General features: G+C 41.5%; 1 protein-coding gene and 1 long non-coding RNA gene across 5 annotated transcripts in view; one reads left to right on the top strand and one right to left on the bottom strand.

Moving 5' to 3' along the window:
- scaper (S-phase cyclin A-associated protein in the ER) overlaps positions 1-24,331 on the bottom strand; it is a 219,691-nt gene that overhangs the window by 190,316 nt on the left and 5,044 nt on the right. For 2 of the 4 annotated variants that reach the window (XM_005163154.6, XM_005163155.6), the window contains exons 2-4: positions 18,491-18,608; positions 13,198-13,274; positions 12,435-12,632 (exon numbers count right to left, since the gene is read on the bottom strand). In XM_005163154.6, coding sequence (XP_005163211.4) covers positions 12,435-12,632; positions 13,198-13,274; positions 18,491-18,608 — 393 coding nt within the window. Of the gene's footprint in view, positions 1-12,434; positions 12,633-13,197; positions 13,275-18,490; positions 18,609-23,190; positions 23,693-24,331 lie in introns of those variants that run through there. The other 2 variants (XM_005163156.5, NM_001123047.1) reach the window with 2 other exon arrangements.
- LOC141381018 (uncharacterized) overlaps positions 23,718-24,331 on the top strand; it is a 9,644-nt gene continuing 9,030 nt past the window's right edge. The window contains exon 1 of the long non-coding RNA XR_012400512.1: positions 23,718-23,795. This is a non-coding gene — a long non-coding RNA (uncharacterized lncRNA). The remainder of the gene's footprint in view (positions 23,796-24,331) is intronic.

Below are 24,331 nucleotides of genomic sequence, written 5' to 3'. Positions count from 1 at the left end.
TAAAGATGCCCAACATTGTTTTGAGTTACAAGCGTGTACACTGTAAAAAAAAAAAAAAAAAAAGGCATGACTACTATTGATTTTGTTTGCCTTATTCTTAGGAATTTATAATTGGGCTCAAATTATAACATTAAGACAGGAAAAAAATTTTTTACAGTGTATAATTCCTACAAATCTTTTTTCCCTTCAGATGATACATGGATGGAGGATATTTTTTACAATAACAGAAAAGTGAAGATGCTTACTCTCTGGATCACTCAAATCTTTTAATAAGATTTGAGATCCCATTTTTGGACTACATCAAAGGTTTACCTGTACCTTATACACATGTATAAGTATACACTTTATTAGATACACCTTACTAGTACGGGGTTGGACCCCCTTTTGCCTTCAGAACTGCCTTATTCCTTCATGGCACAGATTTAACAAGTTACTAAAAATATTCCTCAAAGATTTTGCTCCATATTGACATCATAGCATCACACAGTTGCTGCAGATTTAACGGCTGCACATCTATGATGCCAATCTCCCGTTCCACCACATCCCAAAGGTGCTCTATTGAATTGAGAATCTGGTAACTGTGGAGGCCATTTGAGTACGGGGAACTCATTGTCATGTTCAAGAAACCAGTCTGAGATGATTTAAACTTTATGACATGGAGTGTTATTCTGATGCAAGTAGCCATCAGAAGATGAGTACACTGTGGTCATAAAGGGATGGACATGGTCAGCAACAATACACAGGTAGGCTGGGGCATTGACACAATTTTCAGTTGGTACTAACGGGTGCAAAGTGTGCCAAGAAAACATCTCCCACACCATTACACCACCACCACCAGCTTAAACCATTGATACAGGGCATGATGGATGCTTGCTTTCATGCTGTTGGCGTCAAATTCTGACCCTAACATCCGAATGTGGCAGCAGAAATGGAGACTCATCAGACCAGACAACGTTTTTCCAATCTTCTATTGTCCAATTTTGGTGAGTCTGTGTGAATTGTAGCCTCAGTTTCCTGTTCTCATCTGACAGGAGTGGCATCCTGTGTCATCTTCTGCTGCTGTAGCCCATCTGCCTCAAAGTTGGAAGAATTGTGCGTTAAAAGATGCTCTTCTGCACACGTCTGTTGCAACAGGTGATTGTTTGAGTTACTATCAGCTGGAATCAGTCAGGCCATTCTCCTCTGAACTCTGGCAAGTAATTGCTCACACAGAACTGCCGCTCACTGAATATTTCGTCTTTTTTGGATCATTCTCTGTAAACCCTAGAGATGGCAGTGTGTGAAAATCTCAGTAGATCAGCAGTTTCCGAAATACTCAGACCAGCCCGTATGGCACCAACAACAATGCCACGTTTAAAGGCACTTAAATCACATGTCTTCTCCATTCTGATGCTCGGTTTGAACTGCAGCAGATCGTCTTGACCATGTCTGCATGGCTAAATGCATTGAGTTGCTGCCATGTGATTGGCTGATTAGAAATTTGCGTAAACGAGCAGTTGAACAATAAAGTAAATAAGTGGCCGATGAGAGTATATTAGTAAAGTACATCTATTGTACCTCAGTTTATGTTTATTTATTAATTCTTTGAGTTAATATGAATGAGGGTGTTGAAGGGCAACATCTTACCATTTACCTCTCTATCAATATTCAAGTTTTAGTTTTATACAAAAGAATAAAATAATTCCTACAAAACCCCTTAATAAGTTATAAGTGAATTCTCCGTTTAATTAGAGCTACGTGGAATCGACTGATCTTGCATAATCACTCTGCATCTTCATCACGTTTGCCTCAGTTCCAGAAGCATCATGTGTCTCATAATATTAGGTGGTCCAGAGCGCACAGACCTCCTGTTGGCTCAGACGCAGAGTTCAGGTGCATACAGATCAAGATCAGGGTCTGTGGTGTGACTGATTCTCTGAATTAAGAGGGGGGCAGCAGGCAGTACTGTGAAACAGGCGTGTGTGTGATTGATGGGTGGTAATGGGGGAGTGGCAATTGAGAGAAGAGGTCCACAGTGCTTTTAGTTAATAGGGGAGTCAGGCCCGGTGAAAGATGTGTCCAGCAGCAGGCCTGTTGATTAGGGCTAGGTAACAAGACCAGTGCTGTGCCCGAAATCACATGCTTCTCTACTATATAGTATGTGAAAATTCATCTATAGCGCTTTTTTCAATGTGGATTGTGTCAAAGCAGCTTCACATAGAAGGTTATAGTGAATTGAAACAGTGTCAGTTCAGTTTTCACAGTTTAAGTTCAGTCCAAACCCTGAAAAGCAAATCCATCGATGCGCAGCTCTACAAGTCTTGAACTACGCAAGCCAGAGGCGACAGCGGCGAGGAAAAACTTCACCAATTGGCGAAAGTGAAGTATGAAAACCTCGAGAGAAACCAGGCTCAGTTGGATCACGACCATTCCAATTATGGCCAAACGTCTTGAGCAGAGTTACAGTATAGGCGCTGAAGGCTAAAGAACGCTTCACCTCCTTTACATGATTTGCTATTTTAGGTACTACTTGAAGCCCTGAGTTTTGAGATCTTAAAGAGCGGGTTGGATTGTAACGAGACAGGAGGTTGGTTAAAGAACCAGAAGCTAGATTATTAAAAATGATATGCAAGCCGTGTGGCATGTCCGAACACATAGTATTCAAAAAAACTGTAGGCAAAAAGTACATGAATAATACCAAAGTCCCTTTGAGACAAGTTATTGCAATACTCTTAGGCATTCTGTTTAAATTGGGAAACATCTAAATCTCCAAAATTGCTTGCCAAGCTAGCTTACGAGTAAACTTACATTAGGAATCACCAATAAAATTAAACAACAACTGTCTCTTTAGTTTCATTTTTAAACATTCGAATCACACAAAATCTGCAGAAACTGAAACTGCAGAAACCCGAAATGTAGTGGCGTTCCATTGCTGCTATAGTTGGTAGAGCTGTACATTAAGTTACGTTAAGTTGAGTTACGTTACGTTGAGTAACTGTCAAAAGCTGTGTGCTTCCTACCAATGCTCTCTTCCTTCATGCAGTGAAGCCACAGTTATATGGTCTAGTACTGACACCTTGTGGCCAATCGCCAATATACAATATATGGCTCCTACACGGAGAATCCTCAGTCTATAGTGATCTCTAAATGGCTCCTGTACTAGAAGGTGGGGCTTCATTTGCCACATTGAAAATTACACTAATCCACATACAAAACTATACGAGTGATGCGTATTCTATAGTCGGTGATAACACCTGCAAATTCAATGGACACTATAGTATCCCATGATGCAACTTTCAGAAATTCATAAATGGGAGCGAAGCGACGCAACTGCTCATGTGATAATGACAAAATGGCAGATGTAGTACCTATGGAGTACTCGCATTCATACTAGATAGAGCGTACTTTTCTAACGGTCAAGTGTAAAGTCAATTCAAATGTAGCACCTACATGAGTAGTATGTAACTTCAGACATGGTAGAGGTTGATACCGGCCAATAATGCAACAGCAGAAGTAGAGCAAGTAGACATGAAAGTGAGACGGTAAAATCAGGTCTTGACTCTCTGTGATCGTTTAAAAAAAATCACAGGATGTAGGAAGAGTAGGGGTTAAACCCTTGCATTCTGGCCAAATTTGCCCACTGGCCTCTGTCCATCATGGCCTCCTAACCATATCAGAATTGGCTTTATTACTCTGTCTCCTCTTCACCAATCAGCTGGTGTGCGGTCTGGTGCAATATGGCTGCCGTCGTGTAATCCTACTGAATGAGGAGATTCCCCCCAATGTGTAAAGCACTTTGAGTGTACAAAAAAGCACTATATAAAATGAGTTATTATTATTATTAAAAAATTACTATACACATTTAGCATATAGTTGTTTATTTTTAAAGGCTTATATAAGGAGAATGCTTAAACGAAATTTTAAATGACCCCTCTTCCTTGATTTACCAAATCTCTCGCTCTAATCGACACACTTCTACACACAAGAGAAAGGAGAGTTTTCTCATCCTCTGGCTGATGTTACATAAATCAGGCCTGAGACGAGGGAGAGGCCTGATAAGAACTAATTAGTCCTCTGGGCAGTGGGTTAAAGATGTGGGCGTTACATGAATATGAAAATAAATCATGCCATCGGGCCAAATCAAGCGCGAGACAAGATAACACTAGCAGATGAGATGAAAATCAGGGATATAGGTGGAACTGGTTAATTTTCTGCCTTGCATATAGTAAGATAATTGTTAATAACCAGATTTTAAGTAACACTTTACAGAACACAACGTTTCAAATTGCCCATATTTTTGGTTTTGTATTATCTGGCATGATTCACTGGCCATTTAAAAGAAACACAACGCAATAATCTCTGCTCCTGGAATAAATGTATTTTCTGCTGATGTCAACAAGCTCTTGTGGCCAGGAAAAACATTAACTAATAATGACAACGTAACGAAACAATCTAATAAAATAAGGTGCTACTTATATTACAAACTACTGAATATTCTGCCAAATGTGTTTTTGGGACGGCGCTTTGCTTTAGTGCCTTTATTCATTAGGGGTCGCCACAGTGGAATGAACCGCCAATATATCCGGCATATGTTTAACACAGCGGATGCCCTTTCATCTGCAACCCAGGAATGGGGATCATCCATACACACTCATGCACACACATACACTACGGCTAATTTAGTTAATCCAAGTCACCTATAGTGCATGTGGGGAACTGTGGGGGAATCCGGAGCAGCCACGCCAACAAGGGGAGAACATGCAATTTGCTTTAGTAATCTGTCAAGAGAACTTCAAATATGATTAAGCTGTTGTTTATCTAACCAACCTTCTGTCTAGCTACAATCCAACCCGCTTATTAAGATCTCTACCCAGTGCTTCTGGTAGTACACATAATAGCAAAGTCTACTAATGGAGGTCGAGCCTTTTTTATATGGCTCCTAATCGCTAGAATAGCCTTCCTGATGCGTTCCGAGGCTCAGACACACCCTCACAATTCAAAACAAAATTAAAGACCTATCTTTTTAGGAAAGCATACACACAACGCATCGCATACCTGTAGGATGTATGAGTGTGCTCCATGAAGGTGAGTGGGTTTGACAAACCACCTGTAGGACACACTCTTCTTGTCTGAATACACCAGCCACTTTGTTAGAAATAGTTCTATGCTTTATATGTTTGTTTCTACATCTGTTTATATAACTACTGTTTTTCTATTTAATTTTTGCATGTCGTGTTTAAATAAATTATGAACAGCAGCTACGCTAATTATTTTCTTTATTCTCTATTTTCACCTGGGGATACTCATCCCGAGGCCTCTAGAGATTATGGAGCACCACTGATGCGATCCAAGACCTGCTAAGAAATGATGCCAAGGTATCCATAATCCTGGACCAGGCCAAATCCTGAGCTGATGCGGTAATAGAGTAGTGAAGAGCATGAGAGTGATTCCTGAAAGACCACAGTGACAGACGAGCCTTTGCATTGGTCTCGTGGGATAACATGATCACCCACCAGTGACCTACCCATAACTGAAGTTTTCCATGATGGAGATCCAGTGTTCACCAGCCTCCGGCACCCAGACTGCAGCTCCGCACAGGAAGCTTGACCAAAGGAGAAATGGTCGTGCCCAACTGAGCCTGGTTTCTCTCAAGGTTTTCCTTCACTTTTGTCAATTGGTGAAGTTTGTTCCTAGCCACTGTCGCCACTGGCTTGCATGGTTTAGGACTTGTGGAGCTGCGCATTGATGGATTTGCCCTTTAGTGTTTGGACTTCCAGTAGTGAAAATTAAACCACACTGAACTGAACTTTAACTCTGAAAACTGAACTTACACATCCCGGGGCCTCTAGAGGTTGGGCAGCGCTATTAATGGGATCCAAGACCTGTTAAAAAACTATGCCAAGACATCCATATTTCTGGACCAGGCCATATGCTGAGTTGATGCTGCGGCAGTCATGAAGAAGTGAAGAGCATGAGACTGATTTCTGAAAGACCACAGTGACAGATGAGTCTTTGCATTGGTCCCGTGGGCCAGCATGATCATCCGCCAGTGACCTTCCCATACCTGCAGTTCTCCATGATGGACGTCCAGTGTTCTCCAGCCTCCAGTTCCTAGACTGCAGCTCCGCACAGGAAGTTTGTGCAGATGAGAAATGGTCGTGCCCAACTGAGCCTGGTTTATCTCAAGGTTTTTTACCCTTCACTTTCATCAATTGGTGAAGTTTGTTCCTAGCCACTGTCGCCACTGGCTTGCTTGGTTTGGGACTTGTGGAGCTGCCCATTGATGGATTTGCTCTGCAGTGTTTGGACTCTCGGCAGTAAATTTTAAACCACACTGAACTGAACTAAACTGAACTGAACTCTAAAAACTGGACTGACACATCCCGAGGCCTCTAGAGATTCAAGATCCAAGACCTGCCAACCAGTGGACTTTGAGGACAACACATGAACTTCTTTACAAATGTATACAAAGACATCACTTATATGCTATACAACTGCAGGTTAACCTTGTTTACATACAACAACTTTAACTGTTAAAGCTGCTACTAGTTAACCAGTTAATCTGTTATTTTGGGCTTCCCAAATCCACATGCAGAGGTGTAAATGCAAAAATTTGGTATCATTTTAAAGAAAACCCTTTGAATTTTTATAAAACACTATTGAATGTGTTTAAAATATCTGTATATGTTGTCTGTGTCATAATGAACACCTAAAAAAAAGGGTGCCTTTTTTGATAAACTCAAATTTGAAAGTGTACCTTTTAGGTTCTGTGTGGTGTAGGGTGCTGTAATTAATTTTGGTGGTTCCTGCACATGTCTGTAATCATAGGAAAAAAAGAAAAATGTCTCTACCATAATCTATGCAAAAGTTATTGTATTCCAACTGATGAGAGGTGCGGTACAAGCCACAGGGACCAATCATTGTTTTCATATTTCACTATTCTTTTGTTTGATCAAACATAATTCACTGTGTTTGGACCACGTCAGACATATAAAAGGATTACTTATGCACATCACCTCAAAAACAGAGGAGAAATGGCCCTGAAGCGCACAGCATAAGGTAAGACATGACAGCTGTCTGTGCTATCTGGGGCTGCTTATTGATCATAAATGTATTGTTTTCACTTCTGCGCCATGGAAACACCACGATTCATTCGGCAACTGTTTGATATGTGAATATAATTCAGTAAAAAGAATGCTAGAACCATATGAGCACCGGCAAGAGCTTTCATTTGAGCTATAACTTGTACATGTGTCATATAAAAAAATATGAAAATAAACCAATGTAAAATACCTAGCTCGGGTCTCCAAAATACTGTGTATTTAAGTGTAAATAACTTTTGTACAGTAGAATAAAAACCAAAGTGATGCATATGTGCAAAAATATAGATTCTACACTTTCAAACGAAACCACTTAAGGGGTTCTGGTGCAATGCTAGCCCTTTAAATCTTAAAGCGAAAGCCGATGACATCACGAACACTGTACCGGGTCCACAGAGTTTAACTGGTTAATTAAAGTTATTAGGAACTAATAAAGTTTTGGTAATTAATAACCTTACCTTTCAGAGTTTGATTGTAATGCAATGATGAGCAAGTTTAAAGCGATTATTGTAAAAAGTGCTATACAAATAAACTTGAATTGAACTAAGCAGTAAATTTGCAAAAAGTCAGAAATTGTAGGCTATTTTCTAATTTTCCTTTCTACTAGATATACATGAGAAGACTCAGACCTCAACATCTCCAAGGAACCCTTTCTTACTTTAGGCCTAAAATGTTCCCATCAGATACACAGCAGTGAGCTAAAGAGCTGTAGCGGAGCATGAACAAACACAAACACACTCAAACCAAAGGGCCAGGGAGTGTGAACAGACCCTCTGGACATGGCAACAAGGCCGGGCAGATAGTTTACGCACATTCGCGCAGGCCAGCTGTCAACAAGGTAACCACAAAGGGGGCCGGTTAGCTTCGAGCATCTGGCCCAAACCCTGCTCGGCATAATTCTAGATTACACGCCAATCGATAAATCAGAGCCAGCAGTGTGGAGTGTGGACGATGGGCCCAAATACAGCCCCAGCCCGCCATACCTGCCAGGGTAAACACAGAGAGTGCCCCGACACAAGCTCTGCCAACCAAAGCTAACAAAGATCAAACCACTGTTTGCCGACACAGGTCTCGAGACCAAGCCGGACACAAAAACACTGTTGATCAACTTGAAGTGATGGATCGTTATTGCGACCGTTGCGTGCTGAGAGGTCATTGGTCATAGGGGCTGACTGTAGAGCGCGTTTAGCAATCAGCTTTTTGCTTTTACTCAAACTAAACAAAAAACCTGGGGTGGAAAAAAAAAAAAAGTGTTTTAGGACGTCACCTAGACCTTGTACCCCGAACACCCCCTGCACACACACATACAGAGAAGGAGAGGGGTCCGGGGGGGCTCTTTGTTTACACATGTCATCCATCTCCACTCCCTCCAGAAAGGCCCTGGAGAGCTGCAGTGATAATTCTCTCACCAAACCCTCTCTGACACAAACCAGAAAACAACAGGAATGCGAGGAGGAGGAAGAGGAGGAGAGAGATTGATCACAGCGCTTCATTCCCTCTAGTGGACAGCTCCGAAATCTCACAACTAAAAATTATGTTTGAAATGTAAGTACACATGAAATCAAAACTAACCATACTGATTTTGTTAGCTCACATTGCTAGTGAACAATTTGTCTGTGCATGTCCTTAAAGAGCCCCTATTATGTTTTTTTTGAAAATGAGCTTCTATGCAGTGTGTAACACAGCTGTAAGCAGGGCTTTACATTAACACCAGCCAACACGCCAAATGCGGGTAGATTTCAGCGGTGGCGGGTATGACAGACACTCCCACAAGCCACTTTGGCTGGTTGAAAATAATTTTCCCGGATAGTAATTCTGAAAAGCAGGGTTCGACAATAAGGATGGTCCAATATGCATGCAAAGGCGATCTTAGAATTGAGAAGCAACATGACTGACAAAAATAATTGCGATCGTGCGAACAATAGATGGCAGGTGAATACTGAATGAGAGGCTAATCACTCGCGCTAACAGCTGAGGTGATGCAAGCGACTGTTTAAAACGCGTGCGCGTTTCCTTGCGTGAAGCAACTGTGTCTAGAAACACAACTGATGTGACAAATTCTCTTTCAAATAGACTGGACAAGAAGGGATGAACATGCACCCACAGTCTCGCTGCTTTCAAGATTTCCAGAGTTGTCTTTTTGTAAGCAGCACCGGTTTGAAGATTATTTATGGGTCTAACGTTAACTGTGTGTGTGTGATCATCCTTTCATTATCACACGGTATATTTTTACCTGCTTTCTTTTGCGTTAATAGGGTTTAATTATATTTTTTAACAATAACATTGCTTTAATGGGAGATTACTCCCCATTTATGTGTAGTTAACTGGCGATCTGGGACCCTTAGCCAGGACAGATTACTGTGCATATGTTTCGTTAAATAAAAAAAGTATAGTATTCAGCTATATTTTGCTTGTTTTGACACATTTAAAATTTGTGGCTAGGAAATAATTAATTGTTTATGACTGGTGTGGTCAGAGATACATTTGGTAAATCCTTCATTTTAAGCTCTGAAAATTATGTGAAATAAAAGCTAATTGCAATACTATGAAACCATGACCCATTTGCAGACATCCCAAGTCTCCCGGAAGTTCCAGGAGTCTCCCGCAAATGCATAGAGACTCCCGCATCCCCGCAGATAAATGATAATCTCCTGGAAATCGCGCATCTCCCGCCCGTTCCTTAAAAACGTCGCACACCCCTCTACACTACATCCCTCCCAGCTCTTCAGGTACATCGCGCGCAACTCACCCCCACCACTTTATAGGTATGTCGCGCGCAACTCACCCCCGCTGCTCTTCAGGTATGTCGCGTGCAACTCACCCCCGCTGCTCTACTGGTATGTCGCGCGCAACTCACCCCCGCTGCTCTACAGGTATGTCGCGCGCAACTCACCCCCGCTGCTATACAGGTATGTCGCGCGCAACTCACCCCCGCTGCTATACAGGTATGTCGCGCGCAACTCACCCCCGCTGCTTTACAGGTATGTCGCGCGCAACTCACCCCCGCTGCTATACAGGTATGTCGCGCGCAACTCACCCCCGCTGCTATACAGGTATGTCGCGCGCAACTCACCCCCGCTGCTTTACAGGTATGTCGCGCGCAACTCACCCCCGCTGCTATACAGGTATGTCGCGCGCAACTCACCCCCGCTGCTTTACAGGTATGTCGCGCGCAACTCACCCCCGCTGCTCTACAGGTATGTGGCGCGCATACACACCACCATGTAACTTTTCCCAACTTGGGATTTCTGCATTTGCTCATGCACTTTGAGCAAGCTAATATACGACACACAAAAAGTGAAATGAATGAGAAGGCATGTGGAGATCACGCAAAATCGAAATCAAGTATTTTTTGTCATCCTGTCACCTTAGAATTAAAAAGCTCTATCTGAATCGTTCTGAATGATTTTGAGCTTCAAAGTTTTTGCATTCCATAGCAAACAGTATGTGTAAAAGTCTTAAAATGTAAATTTATAAAAGAAAATCCCATAATGTAAATTAGTTGTCATTAAATAAGAATATGTCAATAACACAATTTTGACAAAAATGTCAGAAAGAACCTGATAATTCTAAGGTGACGATATTTAAAATATATTTTCCCAACAATACAATTGTGGCTAGTGAAAATGGCGAGTGGCTAGTAATGTTGGAAAACTACTAGCCACAGTGGCTGGTTAATGTCAAACCCTGGCTAGAAGTAAATGAAAACATCCAGCTGAGGGTTAAATCTGAAAGTGTCAACATTGATGCGGTACATTATTAAATATGTAGTGCTGGACTCTGTAAAACGTGAACGTGCCTTTCCCTTCATACACTAGCAGAGGCGTGAGGGGATCACAGGACTAATCATGACGCGAATATGGCAATTACTGACATATAGAGATTCGGCTATAAAGTGTTACCAACTGTCAGTTGACAACAAACAGAAATGGTGAGGATGAGGAGTCTGTTAGGTTGTAATAACTCTCCGGTAATAACTGAGGGAAATGCCTACTTTGCTACATCCAATCAGCTTGCAATAGAAAATTCAAGCCACGCCCACTGTTTTCTCATTTCCTATCACTTTCTCTAGGAACTGCGTCACAATATGGAAATTATGAGAACAAAAAAACGGTTGCAGCTTCTGGTTCATGCGGACTTTATAGGCATGTGTCTACGAGTTTGCATGTTCTCCCCGTGTTGGTGTGGGTTTCCTCCGGCTGCTCCGGCTTCCCCCACAGTCCTCACATGCGCCATAATTGAATTGAGTAAACAAGATTGGCTGTAGTGTATGAGTGTGAATGAGTGTGTATGGGTTTCCCAACACTGGGTTGCAGCTGGAAAGGCATCCGCTGTATAAAACAAATGTTGGATTAGTTGTCGGTTCATTCCGCTGTGGAGACCCCTGATAAATAGAGATGAAGTCGATGAAAAATGAATGAATGAATAAATGTAAAATGTATTTAGATAACGCTTGCACAGCACTAATAATGTGAGAGCATGTTTTTGGCCAAGGACAACTAACTTGTATTGAAGTATACAGATATTTGTTGCTAATTGACATGACTTCCAACATGACTTCCTTGACATGTTTTTCCAAATCTTTTCCAGGCCTGGGAAAAAAATATAAATTTCCTAACTTTCAGACAAGAGCCCACAGACTTTGATTATATTTGAGGCACTTTTCTTGACACAATACCTCTGATAGACTTTAATATTTGATTTTTTTGCATAATAATTGTTAGTTTTGCTGCTCTTTTTTAATGTTGTTGTCACTTTCTCTTATTTTATATTATAGTTTTAATCCAATGAGTTATCACATTTTTAAATGTTATTTATTTGTGCATAATTTCTGGACATTATTGTTTTTATTTATTACCATCAACAATTGCAACTATCTTCATGTAAGACCAAAAAAAACAAATGTTTTGACAAAAACTTGAAAAATTCTACCACGTATAGATGAAGGGTGGGTTGTATTTTTATTTTTAATATTGTTATTATTATTTTGCTTTTGCTAATTGTTTAAAAAAATGTCCTGATACTCTTTGCATTCTTATATTCTACAAAATATTATGTAGATTTTCAATAAACATACTTATAAAAAAATTAATCTATGACTTTTCCAGGTTTTCCTTGACTCTGAATACCAAAGAATTCAACAATTATATGCTCTTGAAGTTATATAAATTAAATCTTTTGTACCATATGCGACCAAATCAGAGTCAAATCAAAAGTTTTGCGGCCTGTAAATCAAACGCTTCATATCTCAAAACCCCTCAGAATGAAGATAAACATTTGAATCCTAAAGTGGTCAAATGGTTTTAAACGTAATGTGTGTGCGTAATGTATAAGAGGTTGGAGCCTTGATCATACCCGACACTCCACCACGCTCTGGTCAGATTCACAGGTGACGTAGATCTCGTCCACTGCTCTCCGCAGGTTATCAAACAGAAAGGCCCAGTATCGAGCCCTGAGGTCCACCTTTCGTGGTTGTCTAGTCTTGGTGGGACTCTTCTCAGGTCCTTTGTCCAATATCGACCCAGGACCATTTTTGCAGTCCAATCCAGAGTTCTGCGAAGAGCAGAGATTAAAATCAACATTTAAAATTGTTTATGTGCGCAATTAAGACCCATGTTGCTATTATTCATGCTCTAATACAGGGCCGATCAACCCTGTTCCTGGAGATCTACCTTCCTGTTCAGTTAAGCTCCAACCCTGATCAAACACACCTGAACCAATTAATTAGGACCTGAACAGCGCTTGATAATTACAGGCAGGTGTGATTGATATTGGGTTGAGCACCCCTGCTTTAATAGTTCATGTATTCAATAGCTGCTGTTTACATAAATACTGAGGTAAACTGAAGGACTCAAATAACCCAATGAATGTAAGGCTGCATTGATATGACTCGAGCTCCCCCTAGTGTTTACTAAGAGTAATCGCTGTTTATTTACTCTTTTAAAAAAAATTAAATGATCATTTAATTTGACTTAAAATAATGGAGAATTGATTACTCATGTGTATCATTGCCCAGACGTGCAGGTTTGAGGTTATTTAAACCCTAGTTTAACAAATCTGCCATTTTCACATCAGCAATAAAAAAAAAATGGTACAAAATTTTGTACAAAATTCCCACCTGCTTTTTGTTCCTGTGGAGGCCGGAGTTGATTCTCTGAGCTCTTGCGTTGCTGTTACCATGACTCTTTGATTTCGCTGGAAGCAAACAAAAGAGTACAGCACAGTTAGAAAAACGAGTAAATATTAAAATGCTATACATGTTGCATATGTCCCACCTGAATGACGTTTTTCAGAAGCATTTACTGCAAAACTGTCAGTACTTTCTGATTTGAAAACTACAATTTCTATAAAATTATTTACACACAGTTGACACCAGAAGTTTACATACACGTTAAAAAAGGAACATTCCATTTAACAATAAAATGTCTGATGGTAAATTGTACTAAACTTTTACTATTTTAGGTCCATTAGGATTACCTAAATGATTTACATTTGCTAAATGCCAGACTAATGAGAACATTTCTGAGAATTTTTTTTTATTTCTAGACAGTCAAAAGTTTACAAACATTTCCTTGGTATTTTTTCAGCTTTGCTTTTAAACTGTATAGCTTTGGTCAAATGTTTTGGGTATCCTTCCACAAGCTTCTCACAATAGTTTGCAGGAATTTTGGCCATTTCCTCCTGACAGAATTGGTGTAACTGAGTCAGATTTGTTGGCTGTCTTGCTCAAACAAGCTTTTTCAACTCTCTAAATTTTCTATAGGATTGAGATCAGGGCTTTGTGATGGCCACTCCAAAACATTCACTCTGTTGTCCTTAAAGCACATTTTAACTAATTTGGCAGTATGCTTAGGGTCATGGTCTGTTTGGAAGACCCTAAAACCATAAAAACGTGCTGGAAACGTTGGCGGTTCATTCCGTTGTGGCGATCCCAGATTAAAAAAGGGTCTAAGCCGAAAAGAAAATGAATGAATGAACGAATATAACACCAACGAAGAAACTCGACACAGAGGAACATAAGTGTTATTGCAGAGGAACACAAACCGCGCAGAAGTATAAATAAACGGCAACGCACAAGGCATGCGCCGTGGGCCACACCAATCACTCGATGCAGAAGTATAACCCAGGCTTATGGAAAGGAGTAGATAGCCCTTCAAACTGAGATTTTTCAGGACTACACTTGAAACCAAAGAGCAAGAAAATTTCCCAAAATAAACCAGACCGCGACAGCAGGATAGCTACATCCGGACGTAAAGTGATACACAAATTAGTATTTTTTTTTATTATTATTAAGAATTTTTACGACAAACAAAGATGTTATAATATATTCATAACCGTGATTGTGTTTTACCGTCAAGCTTTAAAAAAACTTTCAAATAAAAAGCGCTGAATTCCGCCATCTTTATTCCTTAACAATAACTCCTGTACAGCAGTCCCACAACATTCTGACACTCGATGACACTTAAACACCCTGTCAGAAAAGTCTAGTGGCTGAGAATGACCTTTTTACAGCATCTGCTATAATGTTAATGTGGTTTTTGGCGTGTTTACATAGATGAATATGGCCACCGTGTTAATGCACAGCACAGTTCCCAGCTTATTACCACATTATATCGTTATGATACCATAATATATGCCTTCAGTGATTTCCTGAAGATAAATACCCAAAAATAACACAACTGGAATAACTACAGCAGTCGGCATCGTCTGATCTCATATGAAGCAAGAGACCGCGATGACATGTGATGACGTGTGCAGGTGCTGTAGTGTTGTGCCATTTCTTAGGTATACATTTTGAAGCCCTTCCCCTTCACACTCGGTTTTAAGGAGTACAAAATAGAATTGGGATTGGGCCTAGTCTCTGCCTATCAGAACTGATCTGGGATCAGGCCTGTATTGTGTGTGCGCTATAAGAAGAGGATCAGCTTCCTCTGGTCATCTAGGATCAGCTCCCTCTAGTCAATATAATCCTCTTTATCAGGATACGAGGGTCAAAACTGACTCTCAATCAGCACTTCTAAGCATTAAGTGCACAATTGGAGTTCTGCAGTCCCTGATCCAGAAACAGTAAGTGAATGGAGGCACTGGCAAGTGCTGTTTGCGGAGACGTTACACAAACTGCAGCCCCAAAACTGACAAAAGACTCCTGCGGTGACCTGTCAGAGCTGACGCTCAAGCAGGATCTGGGTCAGCTTAAATGCACACACAAACACAGACACACAAGTGCACACAAACAATGACATAGACAAACACACACACACACATAGACAAGCACAGAAAGATACACACAAATATGTGCAAGCACTCACACACGCATATACACTAACACACATGTACACAAATATGCACAAACACACATAAGCACAGAAACACAAAAACCTACATAAACACAAACATAAACACAGGTAAACAAGAACACACATACATACTGTACATGCACAAACACACACACAAACACAGACATACAGAAAATCTACACACACACAAACACAAGTACGTACACACACACACACACACACACACACACACACACATACTGCATATGCACAATAACACGATACAAACATGCACAAACACACAGGTACACACAAGCACAAACACAAATACAAAGGCACACACAAACATACTGTACATGCAAACACGAAAACACACAATCACACTCAAGCACAAACACACCATTATACAGGCACACAAATACACACAAACACACAGGCATACACAAACATAAACACACAAATGTACAAACAAACCCAAACATGAAACTCAAACAAACAGAAGCACACACACACACACACACACACACACACACACACACACACACACACTGTAACAAAGAGTGTACTGTAAGTCCAGGTACAGAAGAGAGACGACAGATTCTGAGCATTGGTTCACCGCCCACATTTGCTTTACTAATGGCCGCTCTTTAGAAAGCTGGACGCATTTTTAATTGGAGCCTGATGGGTGACAAGACACGTAGGATGTGAGAGCGTTTATGACTGCAAGAAAGAGCAATGAATCATCTAACAGTCATTTATTCACATTGTTTAGTTCTCCTTTTTTGGAACCAATGATTGAACAAATAAATATAATTGAATAAATACTACATACACTCACTGGCTACTTTATTAGGTACACCTTATAAGAACCAGGTTGGACCCCCTTTTGCCTTCAGAACGGCCTCAAACCTTCATGGCATAAATTCAACAAGGTACTGGAAATATTCCTCAGAGATTTTGGTCCATATTGACATGACAGCATCACGCAGTAGCTGGAGATTTGCAGATTGACGCACAAGAAAGGCCGAGTATTGGCATGCGAGAGAGGCCAAATATTAGCACACGAGAGAGGCCGAGCATTGTCGCGCGAGAGAGCCCGAGCATTTGGATAATCGAGAGAGCCGAATATTGGTGTGCGAGAGAGCCGAGTATTGGCGCACGAGAGAGACCTGTATTGGCACGTAAGAGAGGCCGAGTATTGGCACGCGAGAGAGGCCGAGTATTGGCGCGCATGAGAGCAGAGTATTGGTGCGCTAGAGAGACCAAGTATTCAGATAAACGAGAAAGCCAAGTATTGGCGAGCATGAGAGGCAAAAGTTGGCCATGTGAGAGAGCCGAGTACTGGCGCGCAAGAGAGCCGAGTATTGCCGCGTGAGAGAGCAGAGTATTACTGCGCGTGAGAGCCGAGTATTGCCGCGCGAGAGAGCCGAGTATTGGCCCGCGAGAGAGCCGAGTATTGGCCCGCGAGAGAGCCGAGTATTGGTGCGCGAGAGAGCCGAGTATTGGTGCGCGAGAGAGCCGAGTATTGGTGCGCGAGAGAGCAGAGTACTGGCCCGCGAGAGAGCCGAGTATTGTCGCGTGAGAGAGCAGAGTATTACTGCGCGTGAGAGCCGAGTATTGCCGCGCGAGAGAGCCGAGTATTGGCCCGCGAGAGAGCAGAGTATTGGTGCGCGAGAGAGCCGAGTATTGCCACGTGAGAGAGCCGAGTATTACTGCGCAAGAGAGCCGAGTATTGCCACGTGAGAGAGCCGAGTATTACTGCGCAAGAGAGCCGAGTACTGGCGCGCAAGAGAGCCGAGTATTGCCGCGTGAGAGAGCAGAGTATTACTGCGCGTGAGAGCCGAGTATTGCCACGCGAGAGAGCTGAGTATTGGCCCGCGAGAGAGCCGAGTACTGGCCCGCGAGAGAGCCGAGTATTGGTGCGCGAGAGAGCAGAGTACTGGCCCGCGAGAGAGCTGAGTATTGGTGCGCGAGAGAGCAGAGTACTGGCCCGCGAGAGAGCCGAGTATTGCCACGTGAGAGAGCCGAGTATTACTGCGCGAGAGAGCCGAGTACTGGCACGCAAGAGAGCCGAGTATTGCCGCGTGAGAGAGCAGAGTATTACTGCGCGTGAGAGCCGAGTATTGCCACGCAAGAGAGCAGAGTATTGGCCCGCGAGAGAGCAGAGTATTGGTGCACGAGAGAGCCGAGTACTGGCCCGCGAGAGAGCCGAGTATTGCCACGTGAGAGAGCCGAGTATTACTGCGCGAGAGAGCAGAGTACTGGCGCGCAAGAGAGCCGAGTATTGGTGCGCGAGAGAGCCGAGTACTGGTCCGCAAGAGAGCCGAGTATTGGCGCACGAGAGAGCCGAGTATTGGCGCGCAAGAGAGCCGAGTACTGGCCCGCGAGAGAGCAGAGTATTAGTGTGAGAGAGAGCCGAGTATTGGTGCGTGAGAGAGCAGAGTATTGGTGCACACGAGAGAGACCGAGCGGACGCGAGAAAGGGCGAGTGCACCCGAGAGAGACCAAGTATAGGTGAGCGAGTTGGCAATTTAGTTGGCATTTCAGTGGGGAGTTTTTGCATGTTCTCCCTGTGTTGGTATGTGTTTTCTATAGTCATGCGCTATAGGTGAATTGGGTAAGCTAAATTGGCTGTACTATATTTGTAAGCACGAGTGTGTGTGTGTGTGAGTGTTTCCCAGTGATGAGTTGCTTTAATTCATTATATTTCTAACAAATAATAACTCCTAATTGTCAACAACGAAGTGAATTGCAGACCCTCTCATGTGTGTTGCTTGATTGGCTGTTTGATACACGTCATATTCTCAGGTGCATGCAGTCCAGAGTTAATCAGAAACTCTAGATGAGCCCCAGAGAAAGCTTACATCAAGCATTCTGAAACCACTTAACCCGATTCATTTGTTTGCCTTCTTCAACTCTAAAACAGCTCTGTTTAGCTAGCTGCATGCAACAGCCCACACATTCAACATCCCATCAACATTAAAATGCATTCCCAATGTCAGCCATCATTATTATATATATATTTATATATACACATATACGTGTGTGTGTGTGTGTGTGTGTGTGTGTGTGTGTGTGTGTGTGTGTGTGTGTGTGTGTGTGTGTGTGTGTTTGTCAGACTGAATTGGATCAAACCTTCTTCCTCCTTGCTCTCCACTGGGACACTCCATGCAATGAGGTTTCTAGCAGCCCGTCCCTCCTCCGCCACGATCTTTCTCACCTTATCATGGCTGTTGGAGCGCTGGAACGAGGCCTGCAGCAGATACACAAAGGGGGCAATAAGTATTGAACACGTCACCATTTTTTTCAGAAAACCGATTTCTAAAGGTGCTTTTGACTTGAAATTTCTTAGGATTAATTAATGTTATCACGACGACCCTGATATTGAATTGCACAGCTTTGATATATTACTTAACACAATTCATTACAATGGTGCAAATAGCTAATTATTGAGTTGCTCATTGGCCATATGCCACTGTTATGCAAACGCAAATCTGTTCCGTCTGTCGCATTCCCTCACAGAGAGGAATATTTCATAAGCATCGCTGGTTTTTACACATGCATAAACAGCGTACTGTCCTCTCCTGCAACCATCTCATGTCCTCGGGGGGTTAAATACACAACTGACCTACTTAGCCAGTGACAGCAGCCTTCATTACACGCTTTACTCTCTGGAGGTTTGGAAATAAGAATGAAAGAAGCTTTGTGATTGCGAAACAAATGGATAAAATGACAGCGAGACATGCAAGGAAATTAACTTGTTGCCTGTCAGCATGATGTTTGGATGGTAAATATTTACTCTGGGTTTCCCAGGTTTCTGACGGAAGACTGGCAATTGAAGGCCCGAGTCAATGCAACGCTCAGTTCAATCGCTAGTCCAGCTAAAAAAGAAAATTAGGTCGTTTACTCATTCTCTACTTGTTCCAAACCTGGTTGAGTTTCTTTCTTATACACAAAAGAAGATATTTTGAAGAAAACTAGAAATCATTGATTCCAAAGTATTTTTGTTCCTACAATGGATGTCAGCGGCCAATACTGTGTTTGATAGAAGAAAGAAACATCAAGCACTTCCATTTAAATGTCAAAGTTGCCTTAAATTTTTCACCAAAATAGTGAAAAATCCTTTCTAAATTGCTTGTAGTGTCATCAAAATTGTCGATATTTCGACAAGTATCGATATCGGAATATATAAAAACAATATAATCTTGCTTTTGGTCTGTATCGAGGCAGGCTTTGCGTTGCGTAAGCTGTGCTACAGAGCAGTCCTAAGGAAACGTGCTAATAATCGAAATTCATTCATTCATTTTCTTGTCGGCTTAGTCCCTTTATTAATCCGGGGTCGCCACAGCGGAATGAACCGCCAACTTATCCAGCCACTTTTTACGCAGTGGATGCCCTTCCAGCCGCAACATATCTCTGGGAAACATCCGCACACATTCACACACACACTACGGACAGTTTAGCCTACACAATTCACCTGTACTGCATGTCTTTGGACTGTGGGGGAAACCGGAGCACCCGGAGGAAACCCACCCGAATGCAGGGAGAACATGCAAACTCCACACAGAAACGCCAACTGAGCCGAGGATCGAACCAGCGACCGAGCGACCTTCTTGCTGTGAGGCGACAGCACTACCTACATCGCCACTGCCTTGCCCCAATATCGAAATTGGTAATCGATATTTTTTTAATGGTGCCTTTACACCTAGACTTTAGTTTTGGAACCAGTCTCATTTGCCCAGTTAGCTCGGTTCTATGGCATATGTGAAACCACCAATCGCGCTCAGATCCGCGCCAAAACAGTCGCTCCGAGATCGATTGAATGAGGTGGTCTCGGCTCAATTGAAATAAACTCTGAGGCGGATCGATTGTAGTGAGAAAGCGATATGATTTGAGACCGGTTATATCACAGTGTTTTATGGATATGTAATAGGCATATGAAGTGAGAATTATGAGTAGGGCGGGAGGTCATTCCAGACATCCCAAGTCTCCCGGAAGTTTTGGGAGTCTCCCGCAAATGCACAGAGACTTCAGGATACCCGCAAACAATAATCTCCCGGTAATCACGCGTCTCCCTCCCGGTCCTCAAATATGTCGCGCACCCTCCTCACCCCTCCCTCCTCGCTTTTCAGACACGTTGCGCACACCTTGTCAAACACCACCAAACCAAAATAAACCGTGAAACTCTGACCAATGTGAAGAGAGTTTACTCACACGTGACTTGTTTTAGCTCTTTTGATCCGTTTAAAAACTTTGCCGTGTGAAAGCGAACCACACCAAGAGCAAGCAGCAACATTGTAACAATTTTAATCCCTGTTTCGGTACAACTGAATCGATTCACAGGTGTAAAAGCAGCCTAAGGTACCGTATCGAAGCTAAACTAGTTGTTTGTGTAGGCTTGCATTTTACAGTACTATAAAAATACTCAAATGTCTACGTTAGGCGTGGAATGATGACTGTTTTCAAGGTATACCGCGGTTTGGAAAAGTCAAGGTTTTAAAACCGCCAACATTTTCTGTAATACCGTTCCTAAAGTATGTGTACGATTTTTTATTTACTTTTTTTTGTTTGTTTTTTAGGACAACAGTATCTCCAGCAGGAAAAAAATATCCAAAGATGCCATTTTAAATTGTGAAGAAATCTGTGTTTTGAAACAAATAAACTCAGCAGACGTCAATGATTCATTTGAATTATTTATATTTAGCCTGGCATGTTTACTGCTCCAAAATATCATAAATCTTTCAAAAAATAAAATGGTTTGTGTTCAGTGTCCCAAATTACAGAGTTTCAGGAACAAAATATTTCAAGTTTTTTCCAGTTACATTGGACATTTCAATTGAACCAGATCCTATATTAATTATATTTGGAGTTTCCGAAGAATTTTCGAGACTTGCACGGATACAACAACAGGTTGTTTCATATGGGTTGATCTCTGCCAAAAAACTCATCCTTTTGTTTTGGAAGAAAAAATAAGTTCCAACTCTTAAATTATGGCTGACAGAGATAACAGGTACACTACATCTGGAAAAAATCAGATATACCCTAATAGACAAGGTTTTGTTTTTTGAAAAAAAAATGGTCCCTTTTTTTCCTTTTAATAAACTTGTGATTAATATGTGTACTATGCTTTTAGTACCTACGTTTATTGTTGTATAGCACTGGTGGGTGGCTGGATGGGGGAATGCATGTTTATTTTATTATTTTTGATTGTTTTAATGATCATTTTTATGACTGTTGTTTGTTGTTGTTGTTTTTCATTTATTATTATTATTTTTTTAAATGTCATTGTTTGAATGCAAGTTTTATGTTTATTTTTAAAAAAAAAGAGTCTATTTTCAAGTAAATCTCTGCGAAAATCTCTAATAATAAAAATATTGAAACTAAAAAGTATATTGTGTTCAAAGGGGAAAAAAGTTTTTGTTTTTTTACACAGACATTTAAAAAGAATATATTTTAGAGCAGTGAGCACAATACCGTGATATTTTCATCCAAGGTTATCATACCATCAGAATCTTACACCGGCTCTTGCCTAGTCTCTGTCAATGGTTTTATTTGATTTACTAGTGTCGCACAAGTGGCGATTTCACATCTGTCACAAGTATAACAAAGCTTTTTCTTCAAAAATGCGAAAAATGTATAATAAATATAATATTTTTGTTCAACTTAAAGTGCACAATAAATTATTTCAGCATCAATATCGCAATAGTCACATCCTAGGATCTGCAATGTCATGTTGCGATTTATAATTAACCAGAAACCACAGCTCAGAGCACATGATTTGATTGCAAAGTTTAACCCTAATGTGTAAAGGAATTATTTATTTTTTTGTATATTTTAAAGTGTTTTTACGGCCAAGTTTTCAAGTTTACTTGTTTAATTTAAACCATTTGGGCAAGACACGATAAAGTTAGTCACTTTAACATAGAATAATTGTGTTTATTACACAATAAAGTCTGCATGCAGTCATATTTCACCTTTTGATTATTGAATTTCTGTAAAGAAATCATCTACATTCAGTGTGGAGGCGTGCGAGAGATCTGCAGAGTGGATGGCGACACCAACAGCCTGAGGTATCAAGACATTTGTGCTGCACATTACATTACAAACACAGGAGAGGGACAGTTCTTCAGCAGGATAGCGCTCCTAATACTTCAGCCTCCACATCAAAGCTCCTGAAAGCAAAGAAGGTCAAGGAGTTTCAGGATTGGCCAGCCCAGTCACCAGACATGAACATTATTGAGCACATCTGGGTAAGATGAAGGAGGAGGCGTTGAAGATGAATCCAAAGAATCTTGATGAAATCTGGGAGTCCTGCAGGAACTCTTTCCAGATGACTTTAATAAGTGATTTGAGTCATTGCAGAGATGTATGGATGCAGTCCTCCAAGCTCATGATGGAGTCAGACACAATATTCATTCTGTTTCCACTGCAGCATGACTTTATATTCTATACTGGACATTATTTCTGTTAAGTAACAAGACTTTTGTCTGAGCAAAGTCAGACCTTACAGTCCTAATTAAATAAGTAAAAATCAAGGCATGATCATATTTTATTTTGGTCAAAAAAGCGTAATCTAGAGGCCTTTACCTTTCATATAAGCCACGTCTGATATCAAATGATCAACTAGAGGTCAAGTTATTATATGTTGGAAGGCTTTTTCTCCAGACCTAAGATCTACAAAACACTTCAGAACTGCAAAATGACTAAATCAAGCTAGAAAGCACCACTTTCAGGATGAATAACAGCACAGAGAGCTGCAGGGATAGTGTTTCAAGTGCATCTAAATGCAGAAGCGTGAAGAAATGAATGATGTGAGGAGGACAGAGAGTACGTACAGAGTAGAAGTAGAGTCTGTAAGCGGGTTCCTCGTCCATATCCGGCACTGACATGCGACCGAATTTGCTTATGGCAACCTGTTCACCGCCTTAACCGGCATCTCCCCCTGCACAAACAGCCCGACGTCGTCATTTTGACAGCAGGACCAAAAATAGCCCCCGTGCTAGCCGAATCAATGCGTCTGCCAATCAGCAGGACGGATTTCTTTCCCTGGCGATCCGGGATTTGTGTTTGTCAGACCCTGCAGCAGGTTGCCCGTGCTGCTACTGTTTCAGTTGTGTATGGCGTAGTCTCCATCCATACACAGCCTGGCAGAGTATCGTGCCACACTCTTCCCTTCTCTCTCTCTCTCTGTGCAGTCATGTGCACATGGCAGGCCGCCCACTCGTCCGGCATGTGCTGGAGGCGGCGGTGCTTGCGTGTTATGTGTGTGTGTCAGCATTAGACATGCCGCAGACTCAGCGTCCGATTGGAGCTCAGTGGCGTGGAACTCACACAGATGTAAATAGAGACGCACGCATGAGATGTGGAACAGACAGAGCCGCGAGGATGGCAGCGCACAAAAATACACGCAGTGAGAAGACCGTACCGAAGATTTAAGTCGGTATGTAATATCTTAAATGTCATCCTTTTATGTGTATGTTTGTGTTCAGAAAGATTTAATTTGTTTATAACACATTTATTAAAAACATGGGTGCCACTTTTTACTAAGTAGCCTTCATTACTAGGTATTTACATTTAAATGAACCCTAGTGTGCTGTCGGGATGTTCACATCCACACTGGGGAGATTTTGAGTCTTCATTTGGCCACAACATCCTCAGTGTTTCAGAAATTGGAATGTTTTTAGATGCCAAATCTTCCTTAGACGCATATTTTGGGAAAATTCTTTAAACATTTTTAAAGAACAATACACTCTGGGCCCCGTTTTCTTCCAATATAACAACATTTTTTTATTGCAAAGTCATGAATGCATGAATAATGCATGCGTTCTTGATTGTTGATGGTTTTCCTTATTGGGGAGAGGTAAAATTGGACATTTTTACTGTTGATCATCAGATACAGTGCCAAAAAACGTTTGTTCAGTGCAAAAAACGCTTAGTTTCTGCCTTCTATATGGAGTATGGTGCATATGTGCGAGT

The sequence above is a fragment of the Danio rerio genome, chromosome 25 (genome assembly GCF_049306965.1).
Source record: "Danio rerio strain Tuebingen ecotype United States chromosome 25, GRCz12tu, whole genome shotgun sequence".
NCBI classification, from domain to species: Eukaryota; Metazoa; Chordata; class Actinopteri; order Cypriniformes; family Danionidae; genus Danio; species Danio rerio.
Note: the sequence above shows the minus strand (reverse complement) of the source record. Positions and strands in the feature narration are given on the sequence as shown.